The 24,118-nt window shown below is 44.9% G+C and overlaps 1 protein-coding gene across 4 annotated transcripts; it reads left to right on the forward strand.

The window, feature by feature from the left end:
- The first annotated feature begins 5,303 nt into the window (after positions 1-5,303).
- On the forward strand, positions 5,304-22,701 carry LOC144891826 (uncharacterized). Of its 4 annotated transcripts, XM_078776564.1 has the most exons (4): positions 5,304-8,480; positions 8,574-8,908; positions 19,378-19,477; positions 22,248-22,701. In XM_078776564.1, the coding sequence occupies exon 1, from the start codon at positions 6,403-6,405 to the stop codon at positions 6,808-6,810; it is 408 nt and encodes a 135-aa protein (XP_078632690.1). In that variant the 5' UTR covers positions 5,304-6,402; the 3' UTR covers positions 6,811-8,480; positions 8,574-8,908; positions 19,378-19,477; positions 22,248-22,701. The 4 variants fall into 4 exon arrangements, with proteins under 4 accessions (XP_078632690.1, XP_078632689.1, XP_078632691.1 ...); XM_078776563.1 differs by having other exon boundaries at positions 5,304-8,908; XM_078776565.1 differs by lacking the exon at positions 22,248-22,701 and adding an exon at positions 21,924-22,150 and having other exon boundaries at positions 5,304-8,908.
- Positions 22,702-24,118: the final 1,417 nt, after the last annotated feature.

The following is a 24,118-nucleotide window of genomic DNA, read 5'->3' on the forward strand; positions in this document are numbered from 1 at the left end:
AGTACACCCCATGTAAAGTTTTGACTTTTTCAACATATTTCAGCATACAGCTATTTGATCATTTCAACAATATTGATAGATAAAGATGAAATAATATAACAAATATCATGAAACATTTACATTTTGTAGTCCATTGTATAATTTAAATAAACATTAATGCAAATTTCGCATGTGGAAAAAGTAAGTACACCCCTATATTTATCACTACTTCAAATACCTAAAATTAGAATCAGGTGCACCAGCTCAGGTGCACCAGCTCAGGTGCAAATGATTAGAACATCGTTAGAGAGGATCTTGGAGGAACCTGTCTTATTTAAACCTCAGACATTTAGTTTGGTTTGCTCTTTGTTGTTGAAGTGTGCGGCGTCACCATGCTGAGATCAAAAGAGCTCTCTGAGGCCTTCAGAAAGAAGGTTATGGATGCCTACGAGTCTGGGAAGGGATTTAAAAAGATCTCCAAACAATTTGAAATCAATCATTCGACTGTCCGGAAGATCATGTACAAGTGGAGAAGATTGCAAACAACTGCCAACTTGTTCAGGCCAGGCCGCCCCAGCAAGTTCAGCCGAGAGCAGATCGCAAGATGCTGAAAGAAGTCTCTAAGAACCCCAGAATGTCATCACGGGACCTACAGGTAGCTCCTGCCACTGTTGATGTCAAAGTGCATGAGTCTACCATTGGAAAGAGGCTGCACAAATTTGATCTACATGGGAGGTGTGCCAGGAGGAAACCTTTGCTGTCTAGAAAGAACATCAGGGCAAGACTAAAGTTTGCCAATGAACACCGAGGCAAAGACCAGCACTTCTGGAACAATGTGCTCTGGACAGATGAGTCAAAGGGAGAGCTATTTGGCCACAGCACCAGAAGACATGTTTGGCAAAAACCAAAGACAGCATTTGACCACAAGAACCTGATACCAACTGTAAAGCATGGTGGTGGAAATATTATGGTTTGGGGCAGCTTTGCTGCATCAGGACCTGGGCAGCTCACCATCATAGAATCCACTATGAATTATTCATTGTACCAGAGGTTGCTTGAGGATAATGTGAGGCCATCTGTTGGAAAGTTCAAGCTCAACTGAAGGTGGACCTTGCAACATGACAATGACCCTAAACATACCAGTAAATCCACCAAGGAATGGCTGAAAAGAAAGAAATGGAGGGTTCTGGAATGGCCAAGTCAAAGCCCGGATCTAAATCCCATCGAGATGTTGTGGGGGGATTTGAAACGAGCTGTGCATGCAAGAAACCCCTCATGCAAGAAACACACTTACTGTCCCATCTGGGTTCCAAAGGGAGAGGGCCCGTTTTCCCCTCCTGTGGATATACCCTGTTTCGTTAAAATGGTCTCCCAAGTTTACCTTGGGAAAGATGGACCCTAGATAACAAGTCCCTCCCCAATTTTCAGGCAGGTATGGGTATGCCTTGTTACCGCAGATAAACATTACTCCATGGGGTGCTATAAGGGCCGAGGCCATACATTTACTAATTTTGGGAAGGGTGGAGTTTGGTGTTCCCCAGGACACCGTTAAGCTCGTTACATTATGCTGGGCCTGGTCATTCACCGTTAATCTAAGGGTTCCTCCCTTTTGTCGCTCTTTGCACATGGGGACGTCTCGTTCATCTTCCTCCCGCTCTCGGCCCACCATGACCTGCTCACCTGTACCTGCATTGCAAGTTTTACTGATACTCACTGATCAAAATCCTAGCCCCCCCCTCCCCCCAATCGTTGCCAATTGGCATTACCTCATCTCTCAGATGGTTGGCTATTTATAGCCGCATTCCCTGCGTCGTGTCTGGAAATTCAAATGCCATATTTACTTTCACCAATTTCCAAAAATACCTCCCTGTAATCATCTTCCCTACATCTAATAATACATGATTTACCAAGCATTATCCTCCCAACCATAATCGGTCAATGGAGAAACTCACCACATTTCCCCATCTGAAGCTTCCTCTGTGCACACCTTACCCTTGAATGTGGCTGCCATACTGGTTAATGACCGTCTCTAACCACTACATTTTCGATGTATCTATAAATATAAACCCAGAGTCAACCATGCAAAGTAACACATTTCCTTACACATTTTCCCAGGGGAAGTGCCCTATCACCTCCCCTTATGAGCAATAATTTAATTGATGTGATCCCAACGTACCTGGTGGAGTTCTGTTCACCTGGTCTGCAGAGCCGTGATCCGATCTGCACCAGCACCCAACCACCTCTTCAATTGGGGTCAACCTGCGTGTAGCAATCTAGCACAATTTTGTTAAATAAAATTCACAACTTTCCATTCGTTGGCGCACTCTCCCCCAGTGCAAGCTAACCACTTTTATCACTTTATCACAAAAACAAACATTCCATAACCACTTTCCCTTATTCCCTGCCTTTACCATCAACTTTTTACAACCCTTTCCCCTACTTTCTCAGCAAATCCTGCAAAGTCACCTGTCATTGACAAATAATCCATCTGATTCGACTTTCCTTTGTCATCTCCGCACTTTCCCAAAACATTATTCACACTTCCTCCAAAACCATGTCGTCAAACACAGCCCACACGAGTTGTAGATACCATTTCCCGTTACAGGCGCATCTGTCTAGCCATTCACGGATTGTCCCCAAGACGACGTCCCCATCTTTCACACTTCAGCCCCCGAGAGCTCAATTTTGGCCCATGAGCTCGCTCCATGGACCTCTTGAACACACATCCGACAGGCAGACAGGGGGTTGGGTGGCCTCAACCACAACCACCGCTACCTTCTGCCAAGCAAGAGGCAAGAGCAGTATCACTCTACCTGCCTTCTGTCCAAGTCCAGTTCAATTCTCTGAGTTTCCAGTCACAGACAGACAGACAGACAGACAATCGAGGCCATACACAAGGCTTCAATTTCCATCCGACGGACATTACTTTATTAGAGTGGTGTAGTCTCTTGGTCCGCTCGCTTTCACGAACTACATGCAAACAACTAGCTTGTCAACAAAATCATTTGTCCCTCGAAGGCCAATTCTGCCATCCTCATGCAGACATCAGTATCTCACTTCCCCCGTTACCTTTTGGCATTGGGCGGCATCGCAATGCTCTCAAACAAACAGATTCAACAACATTCAAACAGTGAATTCATTTCCCCAGAACTCATTCCCCTGCTCAGGTGCCACCATTCTGTTAAAATCATTCACATGCCCAATGGCAATCCACTCTGCTCAGGATTGTAAACTACTGGGTTCTACCCCTTCAACCCAGCCACAGCCCCAACCGCACCAGGCTGCGAGATCAAAGCGCCATCAGTACTTTCTTTTTTTCTCCCACCCAAACCAGTGTAAGCCAGCCACCACAATCAAAGAGAGGTGACCTTTGCCCCTCTTCAACAGGCCAGCATTTCCAAAGCAAACCATTTTGTCTCTTCTTTTCCAGTCATACAAACCGAAGCACACTTTTGTCTGTACACCCCCCAACCATAATCACATGAAACCCAACACTCGGACCGCAAAGCAGTCCCACCTCATCCGATCACATCTTACTCAACCGATATTAAGGAAACGATTATTTTCATACCCTATGAGACATCTTGTTTGCAGACAGACTAACAGGTGAAACCATACCCCTACTTCACATTTGGTGGGGATTAAACCCACTGCCTCCCATAAAGGCAATCAATTAATATATTGTCAACATTCCTCGCATATCACTCTCTCATCCCCCTTCACGCGGCCCCATCTACAGGGTCACCATGACCCAACGGCCAGAACTATCGCGACTGATTCAACTCCAGTCAACACATCCAGGGAAAAGGGGGGCGGGAGTAATTGGAGGGGGGCGGGGGGTTGGGCAGTATGACAGGGCACACGCTCACCAATAGGCCGGATCCAAATCCAGACCTTGCCAGCACTACAAGCCAATGCGTCCCACAACAGGGGACCACAACAACTCATCCACCTGGTACCTGCTCGACCAACAGGTGACCCGATAAACACACAGACAGACAGATAAACGAACCCCCCAACGTACGAACAGGAAGGTCTCACAGAGGTCCATTCAATCCAACCTGTAGGCTGCCACGATTCTGCCCGCAGGGACACACCACTCCATCATAGTCACACTCGGTCACGTCTGCAGACACAGTGGATGACATTCGACACCATAACATACACCGCAGACACCGCTCCTCCTCCTTGATCCATACCTGCACACGCAGTCAGACACACCCAGACGGACACAGGGGTGAACCCATAACCCCTATTCCTCCTCAGTGGTGAGGTCATGACTCCCAGCACCACATGTCATTCTTGGCAGATCACCCACACTATGAGCAATCAAAACGTCATTTCAGAGATACCGGAAAACCAAGGTTCATACTTCCAAATAAGTCACCATCACCTAATGACCTATATCTCCGTCGGAATGCTGAATGACACGCTGTCCAACTCTGGCATCCCACAACCCTTCTTGGAGGCATACTTCACACTGCGGCACTCAGCCGCCACTCAGCGCACAACGTACATGTACTCACTCAACACGTCACTCCAACTCGGCCCCCCACATGTCACACGACCAAAACCCTCAACCTCCGACATTGTCCACAACGCAGGCATATCATCAAGCCAGATGCTTCGAGTTCGCCCGTGTCTCCGCTCCGACGCATCTCCGAGATGCATCACGCACCCCATCCACTCATCATTCCCATGGTGTGAGCCACATCACATACCGACAGTTGAAAACCCGACCATTTTTATCCCTCGGATGAGCGTTCACCCCACATTTCTTCTCAAATTATCAAATTTCCAATACTCTCCCCTTCTCCGCCTGTGGGGCAACTTGACCTGCATTATCTGCCTTCAGAACCACATGCATTTTCATAACTAAAGCATACCACCATTGCTCGCCCGCAAGGCCGTTGTCAGGCGCATCAATCAACACAGGCGCACCGACGCATCTTGCGTCTCCCAGCTGCCACCGCATCACTTTCGTACCTTGAAGTTGCAATTGTTATTATCATTTCATCCGCTCCTGAGCACTAAACCAGCGCTCAATCGTATTCCCGGCACAGCGAGAGACCTCGTTCACACTGTACATCATTTACTGTAAGATAGGGTTTCCGGTTGGTACCGGAAATTCATTACTTTCTTGAAATACTCCATTTGCCACAACAATTGCCTATCACTTAATCATTTTATATACTACGCAGTTTATTCAACTTTTCGTCATAATCCCATCATAAACAACGTATTTCTCATGACATTGCATGGCAGGAATCACATTGCATGAACCACCTTGCTGGCAAGGCACGAACGACTCACGTGTAGGAAAGTTCAAGTGGCCCACAATGCATTTGGGCACACATCCTCCAAGCAACCTCATAGCAGGGTTCTCCCCCGTACTCACGCATCTTTCTGTTCCATAATGCGCCTTTCTCTCCAGACGGCTCTCCCACACTCGTTCGTTTCAATCTCGACTGCACCTGTCCGCAGGATTTGGGTCTCTCCCAATCTTCTGCCTATCACGCCGGTCTCCATGCCAGCCGGCCTGCATCCTTACGCGGCAGCTCCGCGCGTTATTTTTTCCTCATTCTGAGCCCTTAACTTCAGTTGTTCACAAAGGTGCAACCACCCGACGCGGCTAGTTGCATCATTCCTTTCCATATCTCACTCGTTTTAATCATTGTACCTGGCTCATTATAATCCTCTTTTCGCCTGCCTCGGCCACCCGAATGCGTTCAATGCCGTGCACGGCATTGAATACACGCACTCCGTCGTCCCACCTCGCGAGCTGTTGCTGCGCTATTTTATCTCGCACCAACATTTGCAGCATTTCCTCCTTAATTTCCTTTTTCTCCTCCGAAGAGGAACCTGGGCATTGTTCGAGTTTTGCACATAATTCATTGGTTCCCATCCCCTTCCAGCCGAAAAGGACGGTCTGCACTTGTTTCCTTTGTGCTGGCCGAAGCCCCTCCACTAGGTAATTGTTCACCAGGGGAGGGGGTAGATCTGTGATTTGGATTTGCCCTAGTCCTCCCCATCGAGCTATAGCTTTCTCTATTCTCTCCCGAAAGTCGCCAACCGTTTCTCCTGCCTTTTGTTTTACCGCGCCGATCTTTCCCCAGTCTGGTCCTCCCGAGGGCGCTAGCTCGTGGTCAATGCTTGTCAATAACATGGCCTTTGCGAGGGTTCATGCAGCCGGAGTGATTGGGTTTGGCCCTCCCTGGGGATCGTTGACCGGCCAAGCCACTCGAATTTTGGCCCGTTCCGATATTTTAGGTGGCAGCACTGACACTCCCAAATGGCATATATCTCTCCAATCTGCTCTCCCTTGGATAATCCACTGAGATATCAGCGGGACTATCCCAGAGGGTTGGTCAAGTAACAAGTCCTTAACCCTATGTTGCATTGCCGTTAAATCCGTTTCTTTCCATGGCACCTGGGCCATCACTGGGCCTTGCGCATCGATTCCTACGCATCGCATGGGAAACGCTCCTTTTGTTTCTGCCTTGCTTACTGCCTGATGTTCCGCTAGTGAGGGGTATAATCCTAATTTCCAACCTGGGTCTAGCGGGGGCGGAAAGCCCAGGGTGTCTGTGCCGCTATCTCCTTCGTCCTCTACCTGGGGAGCCGATGGTGTTCGGGGTTCCCGGGTCCTCGGGTGTTGCCTATTTGTTCCCCCTGTGGCGCCCTGGTGTCGGGATGCTCGTGCCTTTGATCCTGGGACTGGACAAAGGCCTTGGGAGGGGTGGGGATCTGGATCTTCACCTCCCTCATCCTGCTCTTCCTCATCGGAGTTCATCTGAGCTACCATCAGCTTCTGACTTGATTGCGCCATAAGCGCCTTCATTTGTCTGTCCTGCTTTCGTTCATCCTGGTATTTTCCCAACTCCCCTCGCAAACTCGCTTGCTTAGAGGCTGCCTGTCGTTTCAAGGCTTCTTCCTTCCACCACCCATATACCTTCCATGAGTCAGGTGGAAGCCTTTTCTTTTTCTTTTCCAAGGTGTCTAACGCCCCATATAGCGCTTCTAACTTCTCGAATGCAAATGACCCTTCTTCCGGCCAAGGATTACTCACATCCTTGGTCAACTCAGCCCATGCTTTCCCCGGTTGCACGGCAGCATATCCATGCTCCCTTTTCATATAATATGCCGGGGTATTCTTTAGGGGTTCTCCCTCTTTTCCTAGTTTATTTCCCATCTTCCTTTCTTAGGCTGATCCCTCCTGGGTAGTTCTTGGATCAGGGTGCCACCCGATCCTCACTACCCCTTTCTTCCGGAAACTTATTACCCCTGTCCCCCTGGGCGCCCTCTCTTGCTTGGTTCGTTAATCCACTGGTGCTTCGCTTAAATTTGGTTCGGGATACACGCTCAGGCACAGTCGACGGAGGTCCGCCACATCCAAGGGAGGGGAAGAGGCTTTTCAATTTAGGTGTGCAAATATTCTTACTTCAGCCAATTGTTGCTGGCGCCAGCCTCCCCTTCCCGTCCCGAGGAGCCCTCCTCGAACCTGTGGCTGGATGTATCCCACTTCTGACACCAGTTGTCGGTCTTCACTTTATAGGAAAGAAGAGGCAAGTTGAAGCAACAGTAGTTTAATAAGAATCAAACAATTGTGGAGCGTGACCGAAATGCAGAGCTTTATCACGTAAAGCAGTGCAAGTCCGTGCCACACTAAAGAAACTCAGCAAAGGTGTGTCTTATATACTGCCAAAGCAAGATAGCAATCTCCGCTAATTCTGCAAACCAAGCAATTTTCAAAGGAATAGAGGGGGAAAGTTGACCAGTGGCCCCGACCCTTGTCCTATCCTTTTGGAGTGCTGTGCCAGGGAAAAGTGTAGGAGAAGACACACATACTGTTATTGCAACATTCTTTAAGTTCTTATCTCCCCTTCGCAGATGTTTACCAGGCCCTGGCTCTTACAAGGACAGCGATTGTGAAAGTTATCTCCAAGGGCAGCTTGACCAAAGCATGAACTTTGCAAATGTAATCATCAGTATTTTCTGAAGCATAAAGCATAAATGAATTTAGCTGTTAAAGCAAACATTAATTGGACGAGTCAAGAAAAGCACAATTAAATGCATGATCCCCACATACACATATACGTAGCAAGCAGGTGACCTGAGTCACATGGTGTATGAGGCGTTTAAAGCCTTATCCCCCACAATACCACCTATTAGAGCCAAGGGTGTACTTACTTTTTCCACATGCGAAATTTGCATTTATGTTTATTTAAATTATACAATGTACGACAAAATGTAAATGTTTCATGATATTTGTTATATTATATCACCTTTATCTATCAATATTATTGAAATGAAGATCAAATAGCTGTATGTTGAAATATGTTGAAAAAGTCAAAACTTTACATGGGGTGTCCTTACTTTTTCACGTGACTGTATATTGGTGCTGGAAAAGTAGTGTATCTTGTCGTGATCAGATGGAGAAATGGGAGGGATCAGGCCTTGACATTAATTCCACTGTTGCCAAACTCGGAGAGAAATGCAAGGTAATCTTGGAAATGCATGCACTTTCAGGCTGTGACACGGTATCTTACCCTAATGGAAAAGGTAAACTGTCTGCCTTGAATGTGCTCAACCAGACTGATATTGCTGGTCGAGACTGTTCTGGGAGAGAACAATGCTACCTACAATGACCTGATAGCAACTGGGAAAACCTTCTTCCTACATCTATATGGGCAGAAGAAGAGCAAGTCAATGAATGCTGCCCGTTATGAGACTTATCGAAAACGAAAAAATCCTCCTGCTCTGAAGTCCCTTCCGCCAACAGACAAACCTAGCCCTCTATATCCATAGAGCACATCTGCAAATGATGCTTTGGAAGGCTGCAGACAAGGATGAACCTCCAACTGTCGAAATAACGAACTATGGGTGGGAGATCACTCGATGATCACAATACGACAGAGCGACAGAGCAGGTGGGAGATGCTAAAATATTGTTCTGCTTTGCTAAAATATTGTTCTGCTTTGCTAAAATATTGTTTTGCTTTGCTAAAATATTGTTCGGCTTTGCTAAAATATTGTTTTGCTTTGCTAAAATATTGTTTTGCTTTGCTAAAAGATTGTTCTGCTTTGCTAAAACATTGTCCGGCTTTGCTAAAATATTGTTTTGCTTTGCTAAAATATTGTTCAGCTTTGCTGAAATATTGTTTCACTTTGCTAAAATATTGTTCGGCTTTCCTGAAATATTGTTCGGCTTTGCTAAAACATTGTTCTGTTTTCTAAAAATATTGTTTTGCCCATTGTTTGGAATGATTGGGGAGGGAAATGGCGTTGTTTCTCGTGTTTCATGACCTGATTAATGTCCCCCGAGCCCGACTTTCCAACTTTTAGTCGAACAATCCATCATTCAATCCGTCTTTAATCCCTCCATCTTTCAATCCATCTATTGACACTTCTTGAATTCCAGCTACCCATCCATCGTCGGTCCCTCGCCCTTTCACTTCCAAATAGTAACTCCTCACGATCCTGCCCGTTTTGCCTTTCAAACCCCGTAACTCCCATGGGATACTTTCCTCATCTGAAGCCACCCTTTGGTTCCTCCATCTCAAACCCCGTAACTCCCAAGGGAAACTTCTCTCACCCAGAGAGAGGGATTGAACTTCCCTCACCTGAATCCACCCGTTCGGTCCTCCATCTCAAAGCTCTCCCCTCGTCCTTTTGCCTCCTAACCCCCGCTTCATATGTCCTTCAAACTCCCTGCCAACCCCCCCTTTTCATTCCAAATCCTAAACCATCTGCTACCACCGCATGACCACATCACCCTATTAGAGCATTACTATTAGCTTAGTACAATTGACCCAAATTACCCCGTTAACTCATGACCTATAATATTGTCGTGTGTCTACCCTGTAGTGAACAGGGCAACAGATGACCAAACGAGCTTTAACTCTGAGGCGTTCAATCCAATGGTGGACCTTCTTTATACGCGAGGGCAAGGAGTGGGGGAAGGGCCGTTGGCGCTTACCTGCACGGGTCCACCGGACGTCTTCGAACCTGTGATAATTAACTCAAACCAACACGGAATTAAAATGTACAAAAATACCGGCTTTATGGAAGAAATGACTTTTGAAGACTGTTGAAGAATGACACAGACTCGTATACAACACAAGGGGAAATATGAAAGAACAACAACAAAAACAACAACAGGCATTTTAAGGCCATTTTCCCTGCTGGAGCGGGGGTTAGCCTTGCGGTCCCCATGACATTCTCCATTTTGCCCTATTTTCTGCATCTCCCCTTGTTAACCCCCTTGCCCGCATTTCTTCTTCGACCATCTTTTGCCAAGTCTTTCTCGGTCTTCCCTGTCGTCTACTTCCTTCGACATTCATTTCCATCACTCTTCTCAACTAGTCACTTTCATCCTTCCTCAACACATGACCAAACCATCTCAAACTGTTTCTCTTCACAGCATCTATCACAGGCTCTATTCCCATCATCTTTCGCAATTCATCATTTGTCTTCCTCTCTAAAATGAAAAAATATAAAATATATAAAAGAACAAAAGTAAAAGTTGTGTGTGTGTGTGGGCACTTAGCTCCGAGCGGCTCTTGAACCCCGTCGGGAATCGTCCAGGCCCTGAGCGCGCAATCCGGGCGCGGCACAGGCCCGGGCAGGAAGTAGGCCTCAGCGCGCCCTCGTTCACTCAGCCGCGCTTGTCCTCGTCATCCACCTCACCAGCACACACATTTCCCAGTGCAAGAGCGCTATGAACTGTGGCTGCACGGCACCAATTTTCCAAAACAAGAGCTTATCGGCGATCGTTCACCTCTCGTCCACAAGCCCGGAGAAAGCCTGAAAGAAAGCCACAAGCGCTCGTGAACTTCGACCGTTCGTTGTGAAATCCCAAAGCAGATAGAGATATAAAATCGTGACCGTTCTCAATGAATGTCCCTCGCTCAACAGCGCACCGCATATGTGACTTCGCTATGGAGGCGAGCCCACAGAGAGCGATCGAACCAAAGAGACAAAATGTTGGGAACATGACCGTTCGTCACCAAACCCAGAAAAAGAGAGAAAATGTCGGCCCTCCAATTCCTTTTTACTCAAGGCTCTGACGTCCAGGCCCTGAGCCATGTACAATGTGCGTTGTATAGAGAATGACAGAGATCTGTAATCTGGCGGTGAAAGAAGGCCGCATTCCAGTGGATTGGGAACTGAGTACCCTCGTCCCTCTATACAAGGGGAAAGGTGACCCTCTGGAGTGTGGCTCGTACCGAGCGATAAAGGTATTGGAGAATGGAATGAAGGTATTGGAAAGGGTGTTGGAGAGGAGGATAAGGAAGAAAGTGAAGATCGACAAAATGCAGTTTGGATTTATGCCAGGAAGAGGAACGACAGACGTGCTTTTTATTGTGAGGCAGTTGCAGGAGAAGTATATGGAGAAGAGGAAGAAGTTGTTTCTTGGGTTTGTTGATCTGCAGAAAACATTCGATAGGGTTCCATGCAAAGTATTGACAGGGGCAATGAGGAAGTTAGGAGTGGAGGAATGGTTGATCAGAGTAGTGATGGCAATGTACAAAAGAGTGCGCACAGCTGCAAGGACGAAGGACGGGAACAGTGGTGAGTTTGAGGTGAAGGTGGGAGTGCATCAGGGGTCGGTACTAAGTCCACTACTATTTGTAGCTGTGATGGAGATGCTGGCTCAGAACGTAAAGGAGGGTTTACCGTGGGAGTTGTTGTATGCAGATGATCTGGTGTTGATTGCGGAAAGTATGGATGGACTGAAGGAAAAGATGAACAAGTGGAAGGAATGTATGGAGACAAAAGGTCTGAAGGTGAATATCGGAAAGACGAAGGTGATGGCAAGTGGTAAAGCATGTGGTGAGGTGAAAAGAACTGGGAAGTGGCCCTGTGCTCTGTGCAGGAAGGGTGTCGGAGTGAACTCCATACAATGTGCGCTGAGTGGGTTCATCAAAAATGTAGTGGTCTGAAAGGGTCATTAACCAGTGTGGCAGCTACATTCAAATGTAAGGTGTGCACAGAGGGAGCTGCAGATGGAGGAAATGTTGAGTTGGATCTTGGAAATGGCGTGAAGCTGGAAGGTGTGAAAACATTTTGCTACCTCGGAGACATGCTGAATGGAGAAGGTGGATCAGGCTTGGCAACGGTTGCTCGAGTGAGATGTGCATGGAAGAAGTTTTGGGAACTGAGTGGCGTGCTGATGAGGTGGGGAGTGTCGTTGAAGCTGAAGGGAAAGGTGTATGCTGCATGTGTGAGAAGTGTGATGATTTATGGGAGTAGTACAGCAGATAAGCTCTCATATTTTAACAAATTGTGCATTTTTTGAGAAAAGCATGAAATTTCTAGCATAGTTAGTATATACCATAAGGTTTATTTTCAGATGTGGAGGGAAGTCAGATTTGACCTCTGAGGACCGTGAGAGGTCAAATCCAAAATGGCCACCAGTCCACCGGGTCTAATGTTCAAACGCGCTTGTAGGTGTCATTTCCAACTAAATTGGGGATGCCCATTCATTTGGTGATACTTTTGAGATCGCCAGAACTCAAGGACATGCATTTAGGTCACGGTCAAGGTCAAATTACGTTAAATATCTATTTTTATGATACTGCAGTTGGAACTGCTGTTGGAAAAAGTTCATTTGACCTTTTCAAACTTTATTTTTTCAGGTATAGGGATAGGTACAGAGCACCCAAAGACCAGAAATGATGGAAAAAAAGTGTTTACACTGCAAGGAATGATGCAATAACCTCTGAACAAATAACTGTAGTTAACCAAGTATGTCCACCAAAGCTTACATTAAATCAAGTGCAACGATGAAAATTGGTAATGATCTAAATCTAACAGTCTCCAGAACAGAAGCACAGTGCAGTGCACTTGAATGCAGCTTTGGCACACTTGCAGCGTCCAGTGCACCCTTTCTTGCAGCCACAGTCGATCAATTCATGGCACGATTTTGATGCTTCAGGAAGAGTGGTCCAAAGAGGCTGCCACCCAGTTGTCTCCTTTGTCCAGCCCCAGTCAGGTGGGTCTGGCATCTCTGGATCCATGACCAATGCCTGGTTACAACAGTTGGCCTGGTAGCAAGTGTGCTTGATGTGCTGCTTGAGTGTTGCCTGGGTTGGAGGAATGTTCTCTCGAGTTCTACACTTCTGTGTGAAGAGCTGTTTCCTGGCATCATTCACTTCCGTGCTCTCACTGGTTCTATCATACATCAGCACCACAAATCGCTCTAGCAGTAACATTGAGCCTTCACTGACCTCACTTGGCATGCCTAGGAGTTCATTGAAAGCATCATTCACCTCTGGGCACCCCCAATTTAGTTGGAAATGACACCTATGTTTTTCTACACTATTTGGTTCCAAAATTAAGCGCGTTTGAACATTAGACTCGGTGGACTGGTGGCCATTTTGGATTTGACCTCTCACGGTTCTCAGAGGTCAAATCTGACTTCCCTCCACATCTGAAAATATACCTTATGGTATGCACTATGTTAAAAATTTCATGCTTTTCTCATAAAATGCACAATTTTTGTGTTTATCTGCTGCACTAGAGCGAGACATGGGTAATGAACGTAGAGCAGCAACGAAGGTTGGAAAGGGTGGAAATGCGAATGGTTCGATGGATGTGCGGAGTATCGTTGAGAGAGAGGAAGACAAATGATGAATTGCGAAAAATGATGGGAATAGAGCCTGTGATTGATGCTGTGAAGAGGAACAGGTTGAGATGGTTTGGTCATGTGTTGAGGAAGGATGAAAGTGACTGGTTGAGAATAGTGATGGAAATGAATGTAGAAGGAAGTAGAGGACGGGGAAGACCGAGAAAGACTTGGCTAAAGATGGTGGAAGAAGAAATGCGGGCAAGGGGGTTAACAAGGAGAGATGCAGAAAATAGGGCAAGATGGAGAAGATTGTCATGGGGACCGCAAGGCTAACCCCCGCTCTCGCAGGGAAAATGGCCTTAAAATGCATGTTGTTGTTGTTGTTTGTTGTCAAGGCTCTGACGTCATTCGACGGAGTCTGCGTCCCCACTCCGATCAGTTTGTGCCATCTCATCGCTCTTAGTGTCCTGACCAATCGCTGCTCTTCGGGGCATGGTGATACGGGCCTGCCTGCTTGATGTGGTGATGTGACTGCTGGCAGCGCCATTGTTATTCTTCAATGTCTTGTTCCGGTCACTTTTATTTCGTGTTTTTAATGCGCAATTTCTTAGCTTGTGTGTGTGCTGCTGATCATAAGGAACAGAGGAAAAACAACAGAGGCCATTACATACAGGGGATTAATTACCCATAATCCCTAACCAATTAACATAACCCCACCCCTCTCAAGGGGACACTTACACGCACGTACACGACATCCGGTCTAAACGAATTATCTACTTACTAGGGAGATACCCGTGCTATGCACGGATGGGAGGCCAGAAGCAAACATGCAATGCAGATACGGCGAATGCTAAAGCATGAAACCAATAAATTCCACATTCCTGCAGCACCTTCAGTCGCACGTCAGACATGGACAGCAAGTTCGTGAAGGACTTCCATCAAAAACGTACCCGTTCGCAAACAAACGGGTACGTTCACGTATAGAAACATCGATCGTGGGACCGTGGCGAATCTGCATTTGGCGATCCGCGAAGTTCACGTTCAGAAAGTAGAAACCATCACAGCATGTCGTCATTCACTTGAACTCAATATCTCTTTTTTTCATTCGAAACAACATAACTCCAATTAATCACAAAATAAACTTTTAACAACATTGTTAATGTTTCCTTCATTGTAAAAACTACCAAATTAACAGTTAAAAGGATTTTGAGCCGATAGCTGTTACGGCCTTGGCAAGATCGATGGAGACAGCGATCTGTTAGCGTATTCACCGCCCAAATAGCTATGTGGAATTCTCTCATGCAGAGATTAAATGTCGTTTGAACTTTGGCCGAGGTCATTATTTACTTTTAATGATGTTTATATACGAATGATGTTTAATGATGTTTATATTGGTTTTGGGTCGTCCTTTCCGCATATCTCGTGGGATTGTAAGTTGGAGAGACGGCCGTGATGGTGCCAAGGGGGTTAGAATTCTCTCAAGCAGGGATTCAACCCGTGTCCTTATAAAATGTCTTTGGCCGAGGTCACCGAGTCCGATCGGTGCAGCTGTGCAGCGATCGGTGCAGCCGTTTGTGCGGCACCCAGGAAAACAACATCCTCACAATGAGAACATCGTCACAATGAATGTTATGCAAACACGAATGTTATGCGGGAGTCCAAACCTGAGAATGCTGGAGACTGAAGCTGAAATTGGGAAAACTAAATAGCCTATTTTACTCCTGGAAATCCCAGGATTATCCACCCAAAATATCGTTGCGATCGGTTCAGCAGTTTTTACGGTACCTTCAAATGGACAGACAGACGGACGGACATAGTAAGATGATGGAAATGGGGCTTTTTGCTGTTAGAAAATGGGTTCTTACTCCCCACAAGTCATTGTGCTGTCGTAGCTGACCCCAATTGCACAAGTTCACCTGGACGTTGCCATCGTAGTTGCTTGTTTGTTCCATCTTCATTCCCTGAGCAGTTGGCAACTTTCCCACCTGGATGTGGCTCTACCCCATTAGTCTACAGACTGGTTCCACCCTCTAACCCCAAATACACCCCAAGTCCTCACCCTCCCCCTCCCAACCCTAAGGTGTTAGTTAATCCTCTCCCGACACCAAGCCTTCAAACCCCCTCCCCACCCACCATGGACGCTTGTCCAACTCACAATCCCACGAGATATGTGGAAAAGATACATGTCCATGAACAGGTCATGGTCACCTGTCCAACTCCAATCCCATGAGATATGCAGAAAATATATGTGACAATAAATGACCCAAAACCAATTATCTTTCTTCCTGATAGATATATACGAGTACATACACCGTTAAAAGTAAATAATGATACCACACAAAGGCCTTCAATAAGAACATGGGTTTAAGCCCTGCTTAAGAGAATCTCAATCCTCTTTCAATGATCAATTCAAGAGAATTGCGTGCGGACTTCCTCTCTAGTCGTAGTCAACATGTGGCCCTGAATAGATTTCTCTCATCTCCCCTTCCTGTTCAGGCTGGAGTTCCCCAAGGCAGTGTTCTGGGCCCTGTGCTTTTTCTGGTCTTTATCAATGATCTCTCCGACTCTCTGGAAAATCCTCTCTATCTCTTCGCTGATGACTCCAATCTCTGCCGCTCCATACCCCATCCCTCAGATTGGCAGTCTGCAGCCTCCTCACTCTCTGCAGACCTGCACAAAATCACAGACTGGTCATACAAGTGGGAACATGTCTTTCAATCCTTTCTTTCAAATCTTTCAATCAAGAACATGTCTTTCACACTCTTACTATGTCTCTCCGAAAAGACCGACTGGACAACTCTCCCATCTACTTTCTCAACAATCCTCTCCAAGAAGTTCTGTCTCTCAAGCTTTTGGGTCTCACTTTCTGCCATGATCTTTCTTGGGAAAACCACATTTCCAAGCTGGCCTCCAAAGCCAATCGCCAACTGGGCATCCTCTGTCGTGCGAAGTCCTTCCTTGGCACACCTGAGCTCCTCACCACATACAAGGCTTTCATCCGCAGCTCAATGGAATACTGTTCCCCTCTCTGGGCCGGTGCTCCTGCCTCACACCTAGCTCGTCTTCACGCTGTTGAAACCAAAGCGTTCAGAATCATTGGAATCTCCCACGATTAATCTAACTCCGAGGACCTTTCTCTCACTCACCGCAGGCAGGTTGGTGGTCTTTCTGTCTTCTACCGACTCCTCTCCGGCCTTGCTCCCCCAGCTCTCTCTGTGCTCTGTCCCCCAAATATTCCTACAGGTCGCACAAGATCTGCCAGCAACCCTCTTATGGTTATACTGCCAAAATCAAGACTCTCTGTTCACTTTCACTCCTTAATTCCTCTTTTCTCCCTCCTCTGGAACAAAATCCCCCACTCCCTTCAATCCCACTCCTCCCTCCAGGTCTTTAAAACAGCTGTTCACCACCATCTCTTATCTTCCCCCATCCAAAACCTTGATCTTTTCTACGCCCGCTAATTTCACCCCAGATCCACTTTTGTGAAATTCCAACTTATTTCCTGGAAGTCCTTGCAGTGTCCATGTGTTTTCTACTTCTCCCACCTCCCCCCAAGCCCTCTCCCTTCCACAGATCTCCCGTTATCCCTGCTGTCAAATGTTGTACTTGTGTGCTTACCCCTCTCTCCTCATCTTGTCTACCGCTCCCCTTATTATATGTTTTATGTGTCTGTTTGCTTTTTTATGTGATTAATGTTAGCTCTTTCACGAGCCTCGATATTGTATACAAAAAAAAAATAACCCCCTCCCCACTTCAAACCATCTCCAGCTTTATTGAAAATGAAACCAAGGAGAATATTCTCACCAACAAAGCCTCGCTCCTTGTAGACAATGCCCCTGCCAATCCTGCACAGATGCAAGACTCGTGCGATTTTACAGTAAGTATGTTTTGCCAACCCTTAGACCACCCTCCCTGCATAAATTCATTGCATAGTCCTGGCACACCGACCCAGTCACCCAAGCCTTAGGATTTGATCTCCATTTGACAGGATGCTGTGGCTTGAGGTAGCCATGCGCTCGCTCATGTGTTTTCGGAGTGGTACAGTAGGAGCTTCATTTTTCGGAGAAATTTTAACAATCAAATCCAGAGTAAATGCAGAGATTCCATGAACACGTCCAATTTGTGTTGTCCCTTCATCACGCTGTCTTTTAATAATGTCATACTGCACTGCTGAAGTTACAATCTGTCGCTGCTTTGCGAAGCACTCGCGAATTTCTTATTTAACTTTCACAGGTAATCCTCACAGCTCGGTTTATAAAGCAATATGCAATGGAAATTGTGCACGTACCGCTTTACATAATGGCCGCTCTCATTCAAGTGGTTGCGGTGGGATACTGCACATGCGCATTGGAGTGAAAACGCGCCTGTTACTCAGCCTCTGTTAAAAGCCAGAAGTATTTTGCACACGAGATTTAAATGGTTTTCTTACGGTAGTATTTTGGCTTTGCAAAAACCCGAATATTTTGAATTGAAAATGTGAAAAAGTAAATAATGGCCTTGGCAAAGTTTCTAATGGCATGGGTTTAATCTCTCCTTAAGGGAATGCCACATAGTTATTTGGGCGGTGAATATGCTAACAGATCGCTGTCTCCATCGATCTGGCCAAGGCCGCAACACCTATCAGTTCAAAATCCTTTTAACTGTTGATTTGGTACAGTTACACGTATCGGGAATTTGGTACACGTATTGGGAGTACATACGACATAGTGAATGTGACAGCTCTGAGGCGTCTTTCGCTTTGCATCGCAGTGACGGCGAGCACCAATATGGTGGCTGTACGATTAAAATCTGGCTTCAAGCCCCCTCACCACCCAAAGCCTTCAACAAGACATATTAACACGCTCCTCCCCCTTCATTCCCGTTCTTCAAAGCAAAGCGGTAAAAATTGTTGTATCGCTCTTATATATGACGAGCAACGGTACCCTCCCTGAGGGCTTCAATTGGGAGACGCGATTTATTTTAACATCCGTTAAATATCACACGCAAATTATCAAAATCTAAACAGTATTTTTAGAATTTCAATTTTAAAAACCACATCACTGTGATTTGATTATTTGCGTGTGATATGATTTAACGGATGTTTATATGAATCGTTTAAAATAAAAAAGCCTTCAATTTCTGATATTTTGCCTTTTCATTTGGGCCTCCCAACTGAAGCCCCGCCCATAGGGCAGGTACCGTTGCTCGTTAGTATGAATGTTGTTTTGCAATAGCATTAGTGTTATGTTATTCTCTTTAATGTTGTTATTACTTTTGTTATAAGAAGCAGCCTTGGAAAAACTCCAAGATAAGCTATCTTAACACAGATATACACCTCAACAAGGAGTTTGTCCAAGGCACAAATCCCCTTTGGGGAGGGGAAGAAGTTAAATCGCTCCAACCTCCTGACTTTTAGGCCCCGTGTCAAGTTTTGTTTTGTTTGGATAGGTAACAACCGAATGTATTGCTGTCAAATAAATCAGTCAGACAGACAGACATCAAATTGCGTATTTTAGTATAATAGAGATTAATTGCGTATCATAGAGATTCTACATGTAAAATTGTTTTGTTAAATCAGTGCGGGTGGAGACACCTGCTTTTCCTGCTGTTGGGGTAACTTGAACAAAGGAGAGGAAATCAGTAAAACCCGTGCAGTATAGTACGCTTACACTCATCTGATAATTGGGGCCTAGCCCACATTAGTTGGTGCTCTCTACCAGTGTATGTGCCAATTTTGATGGCTCCTTGTTGAGATAATTTCACGCAGGTTTAGAAATGGTGGCCGATTGTGTTCCGAATCCTTTCTTCCCCTCACACCACCTGTTATGCTTTCCCCCGATACCACAGTATGATGGGCATCTGATTTACAAGTCTCCAGGAAACATTAAACAATCCTGCACTTCCCTGCATATTTTGTGCCGACCCATACTTGCGGCTCTCAATGGAGGTGGGTGGCTGTTTTTCAACAAAGTTATTGATGATTTGGTTTGTATTATAACACACTTCTTCAAATTCAACAAATCCTGGTGTGGTGTACTTTGAGGGTTTTGCACATGTACTAAGTGGGGGTGTTTAACTCGTTTAATTCCAGCTGGTACATGTAGAGAATTTTGTTTTCCAGGATATTGTTAACCATCCACAGATTACCGAGGATTCTGAAATGGTGCCGGTGTAGGATAGAATCACTCCCCAGGATAAAATCACTCTAGAGTGGTTTTATCCTCGGATGAAATCACTCCCACTAGGATTTTAACACTCCCCCTTGCAGGATCAAATGACTCCCCAGGATTATAACACTCCCCCTATATATTTTGTGATTTCAACAAGATTTATTGCATGGTAATGACATACAACCATGACAAAGTTAATGAATATGAACATAAAATGATAAATGAATTGATAAACAGGGCAGAATGATGTCCTTTGTAAACGCCTCTCCCTAAAAATAAAAATACAATGTTTTTCGCATCCCTGTATTATAACCACCTTTAGAGGCCATTTTTCCCCGCAAAGCGGGGGTTGGCCTTTTTCGGGAACCGTGGTTGTTGTTGTTGTTTTTTGGTCCCCTTTTTGAAGCAATGTTTTACGGCCGGATGCTCTTCCTGACGCCAACCCTTTTTGCCGCCTTTAACGACAAACAGGGAAGTCGTGTACACTAGTACAACAATAGTACAACAATACAACAACAACTACATAATGCAAAACAACTACAATACTACATAATACAACAACAACAAAAAAACAACAACAATAGTACAACAAAAGTCGGTGTACGAGTCCGACATTGCTAATGAGATAAGATAGTTCATTACGAAGGTAATTAGACGTTTCATTCGATAATAGTAACAATACTGTAGCCTACATAATGTACTGAAACCTCTGCATGAAGCACAAAACTCATCGTAAGAAAAGGTCTCAACTGGTCCAGTTTAACTGATGCAATCTTCCCAATGCCTGGTGTAAGAGCAGGGGAAGAAAATAACACACATTCCTCGAGATATTAATGGGAAATAAATCAACCAAAATTTGAGGTAAAATAAACAGAGTGCAGGGGAAACATTCCTGTATTAAACTGGGTAAATCAAATAAAGAAAAGTATAAATTTAACATTCAAATAACTATATATTTTGATATTAGAGCATTCGCAGTAATCATTACGATACATTTACGATGTTTTATACTGAAAGGATATTTTCATTTCAACATATAATATGTCATTTTAAGTTACGTTCTATAACTTTACTGCACTTTTAAGAAATATTAAATACAGGTTTTAAAATGTTACTCAAATGTTTGTATATTGGCAAAGGTGTGTTCACGTACCGATAACCAGGAAACGAGCGCTTCTGAGCAGTTCCGAGAACTGGACATAGGCGCTATATAAATGTATAGTATAATAATATTCACATATTTCACAAAATAAAGTCTAATCTAATAGATTTAAGCGATGTTAAATGACTATGTCTTAACTCAACACCTACAATATTTATTGCATTTCCGTACTGTAAACGTCCCAATGTTTTAGTGCTCATTCCATTCATATGTATTTCATTGACATGTTTGCACTGTACATTTGTGGAAATAAATATTGTTTAAATCATTTCGATAAGAATCCAAGAATCGAAATAAGTATATTGTCAAGAGCATATATAGTGTTCCCATGGGTGTACAAAAGAAATCATATGTAGATCCGAAGATAGGTAAATATTACCCACATCACACTGAATACACTCGGCAGAGTGTACAAAGGTATACATATAGATATGAAATGTAGTACACTGCATGATATTTTTAAAACCATAACAAAGTATAATAACTCTCATGTGAATATAAATGAACGGGAGTATTGATTAAATATACGGGGAAAACGGGACTCATGTCTTCTTTTGTTGTATTAAAATAATGATGGGCTCAAATATAGTACATGTATTCAACAATTGAATATTAAGATCTGACAATATGATGCACATGCTCACACGGTATACACTAAAATACATAGTGAAAGCTCTGTTGATCATTGCAACGATATCTAACATCCTGTGAGTTATATTTCCAAAGTAACTAAATACATCTTTCCATTCTTTCTGGGGGATTGACTTTATCCTAAAGGGGAGTGCTTTGATCCTGGAGGGAGTGTGTTGATCCTAACAGGGGAGTGATTCTGTCCGAGGATAATTACACTCTAGAGTGTGCCAGTCCGAGGATTAGTTCACTCGAGAGTGATTTTATCCGAGGACAGAATCACTCCAGAGTGAGATTTTAGGGGAGTTAGAGAATCCTGCTACACCGGAACTCACAGATGAAGGTAAAATTTTTAAAATAATCTGAAGTTTCTCACTTTACCAATATGTGTATAACAATTTGATGTAATGCAGAAAATTCTGTCATTTCAGATGTAGGGACAAGTTATAATATTCATAATATGGCAGCTATCTCTTGACAAGGAAACATCACCGCTTGGACAGCCATACAAATGCTCACTCGACTTGTTCAAACGTAGATGAAAACCACCCCAACATGTCGCAGCGTTTCTTCTGGCTATAAGCAAATCCGATTCCCAGGATTGAATTGTTCATGTTTATAACTCACAATGTATACGTTTCTGCTATTTTAACCTTTTTTTTTTTACTCACCGGGTTGGGGGGGGGGGGGGGGCAGGGGGAGGGGGGAGGATTTTGGACTTTGTTGGTGAACGATCGTATTTTGATCTCTCTCAGCATCGACGTCCTTTTGGTCCTTCTTGTTGTGAATCTCATCGTGCACGGTCGTGTGCCGACATCTTCTCGTCCCTTCTGATTTTGGACACCATCGCGAATGGCCGTGAGGAGCTGCGGGCCGGGAATCCGCGCAGAGATCGTGAAGACGAAGACGACGTGGAAGAGCAAGCTGCACGCCTGCTCGTTTGCTTGGCGCATGGGGCCTAGTTCGCACCAACTCGTCTGCGGTTTCCCGCACAGGGACACGGGCCAGAGACCTTTCCTGACAAGATATCGGGAGCCGCTCGCAGATAAATGCCAACCACACCTTTTATTTTTGCTGTCATTATTTTATCCTTTGTCTGTTTACCGAGTCTGTGTGGGAGCGTTCCAATTTATGAATTGATTGTTATTTTGCCGTGTTATATTTTGTTGCCGGCATTTTCTTTAATAAAATCGATATTTTTGTACAGTTTACTTTCGCGTTGTTTGAGTTAATTTATCCCGGTGTGAAGACTGCCGGTGGAATCCGTGAAGGTAAGCGCTCCGGCTTCTCCCCCACTTTCCCCCACGCATATTCTCCGCTATATCTTGACTGAACGCCTCGGAGTGTTGAGCTCGTTTGGTCCTCCATGTCACCCTGCGGTGTTCACCATACAGGGTAGTCACACAACAATATTTTTATGTTTAGATGATGAGATTGAAGAAGATGAGGAGGATGTTTCTTTGAATTGTTCACCTAAATAACAAGAGAGAGAAATGACAGGGTTCCTACAGATCATGAAAATCCAGGAAAGTTAGGGTTCCTTTTAGTTCTATGTTCTTTGAAGATGACCCATACCTGAAAAGACGGTGCCAGCATGTCAAATTAAACAGCACCAGCTACACATGGAATCTTGGAGTACTTGAAGGAAAGCCCCAATATTTATGGCTCATTTGAAGAAAACAAATGGAGATACTTACCACAATGGATAAGAATAATGCGTTGAGTGATAATGCGAACGGGAGTTTCTTTTGATGGAGCATTTTACCCACCAGGCAGATTGAAGATAGATTGGGGTGGTGGGGAAGGGTAGATTGGCGGCCATTTTAGTTGTTAAAAAAACCCTGATATTGAGCATGTCTTCAACCATTTTTCGGAAATGCATTTACCGATCTTGTTCAATCTTGGCACACAGATAATGAATATGGCTTACATATGCACGTCATTCTTTTTTCGAGATCAAATCCAAGATGGACGACTGGCAGCCATTTTGTTACTTAAATGTGTCCCCATCCATTTCTCAGACATGCACAGACTGACTTTCTTCAAACTTGGCACAAAGACAATACAATACATGTGTACATATGCAGATTTTGTTTTATCATCCGACCAAAGATGGCCGACTGACAGCCTTTAACTCCGTACACCAAAATTACTAAAACCACAGCAGTGGCTATGGACATTTTGTCTTTTTCTTCTTGTTTTCTATCACTCACACAATGTGAGTCTCCACTTGTCCTTCTCTTCTGTCGCGTTTTCTTCTTCTGTATCCTTCATTCCTTTCGCTCTGCTCACATTATTTATTTCATTAATCGTTCAGGTTTTGACGGTTGTGTACCGTGTGCGGTTTATCTTCTGCAATTGCTATTTCCTGCATCTTTCAGATCCGCCCTTTCTTCCTGAAATCTTCTCCCGTCCTCGCACACCGCTTTCACGTTCCCACACCCGATAACACCGTCGCTGAACCCCTTGATCCATCTACGAAACTCAGACATCCTGTCAGGATACACAGTCTCTACGTGCTGCAAGGGCACAGCACCATACCTGCACAGGGAACCTCCAACACCCTATCAGGAGGCACATTCCCATACATACCCTGAGTGACATCACAGCGCCGTGGGGAAGCACC

The sequence above is a fragment of the Myxine glutinosa genome, chromosome 4 (genome assembly GCF_964187855.1).
Source record: "Myxine glutinosa chromosome 4, kmMyxGlut1.1, whole genome shotgun sequence".
NCBI lineage: Eukaryota > Metazoa > Chordata > Myxini > Myxiniformes > Myxinidae > Myxine > Myxine glutinosa.

Coding starts and splice junctions, on each gene's coding strand:
- LOC144891826 (XM_078776563.1), top strand. CDS start 6,403: ATGGCACCTGGGCCATCACTGGGCCTTGCGCATCGATTCCTACGCATC.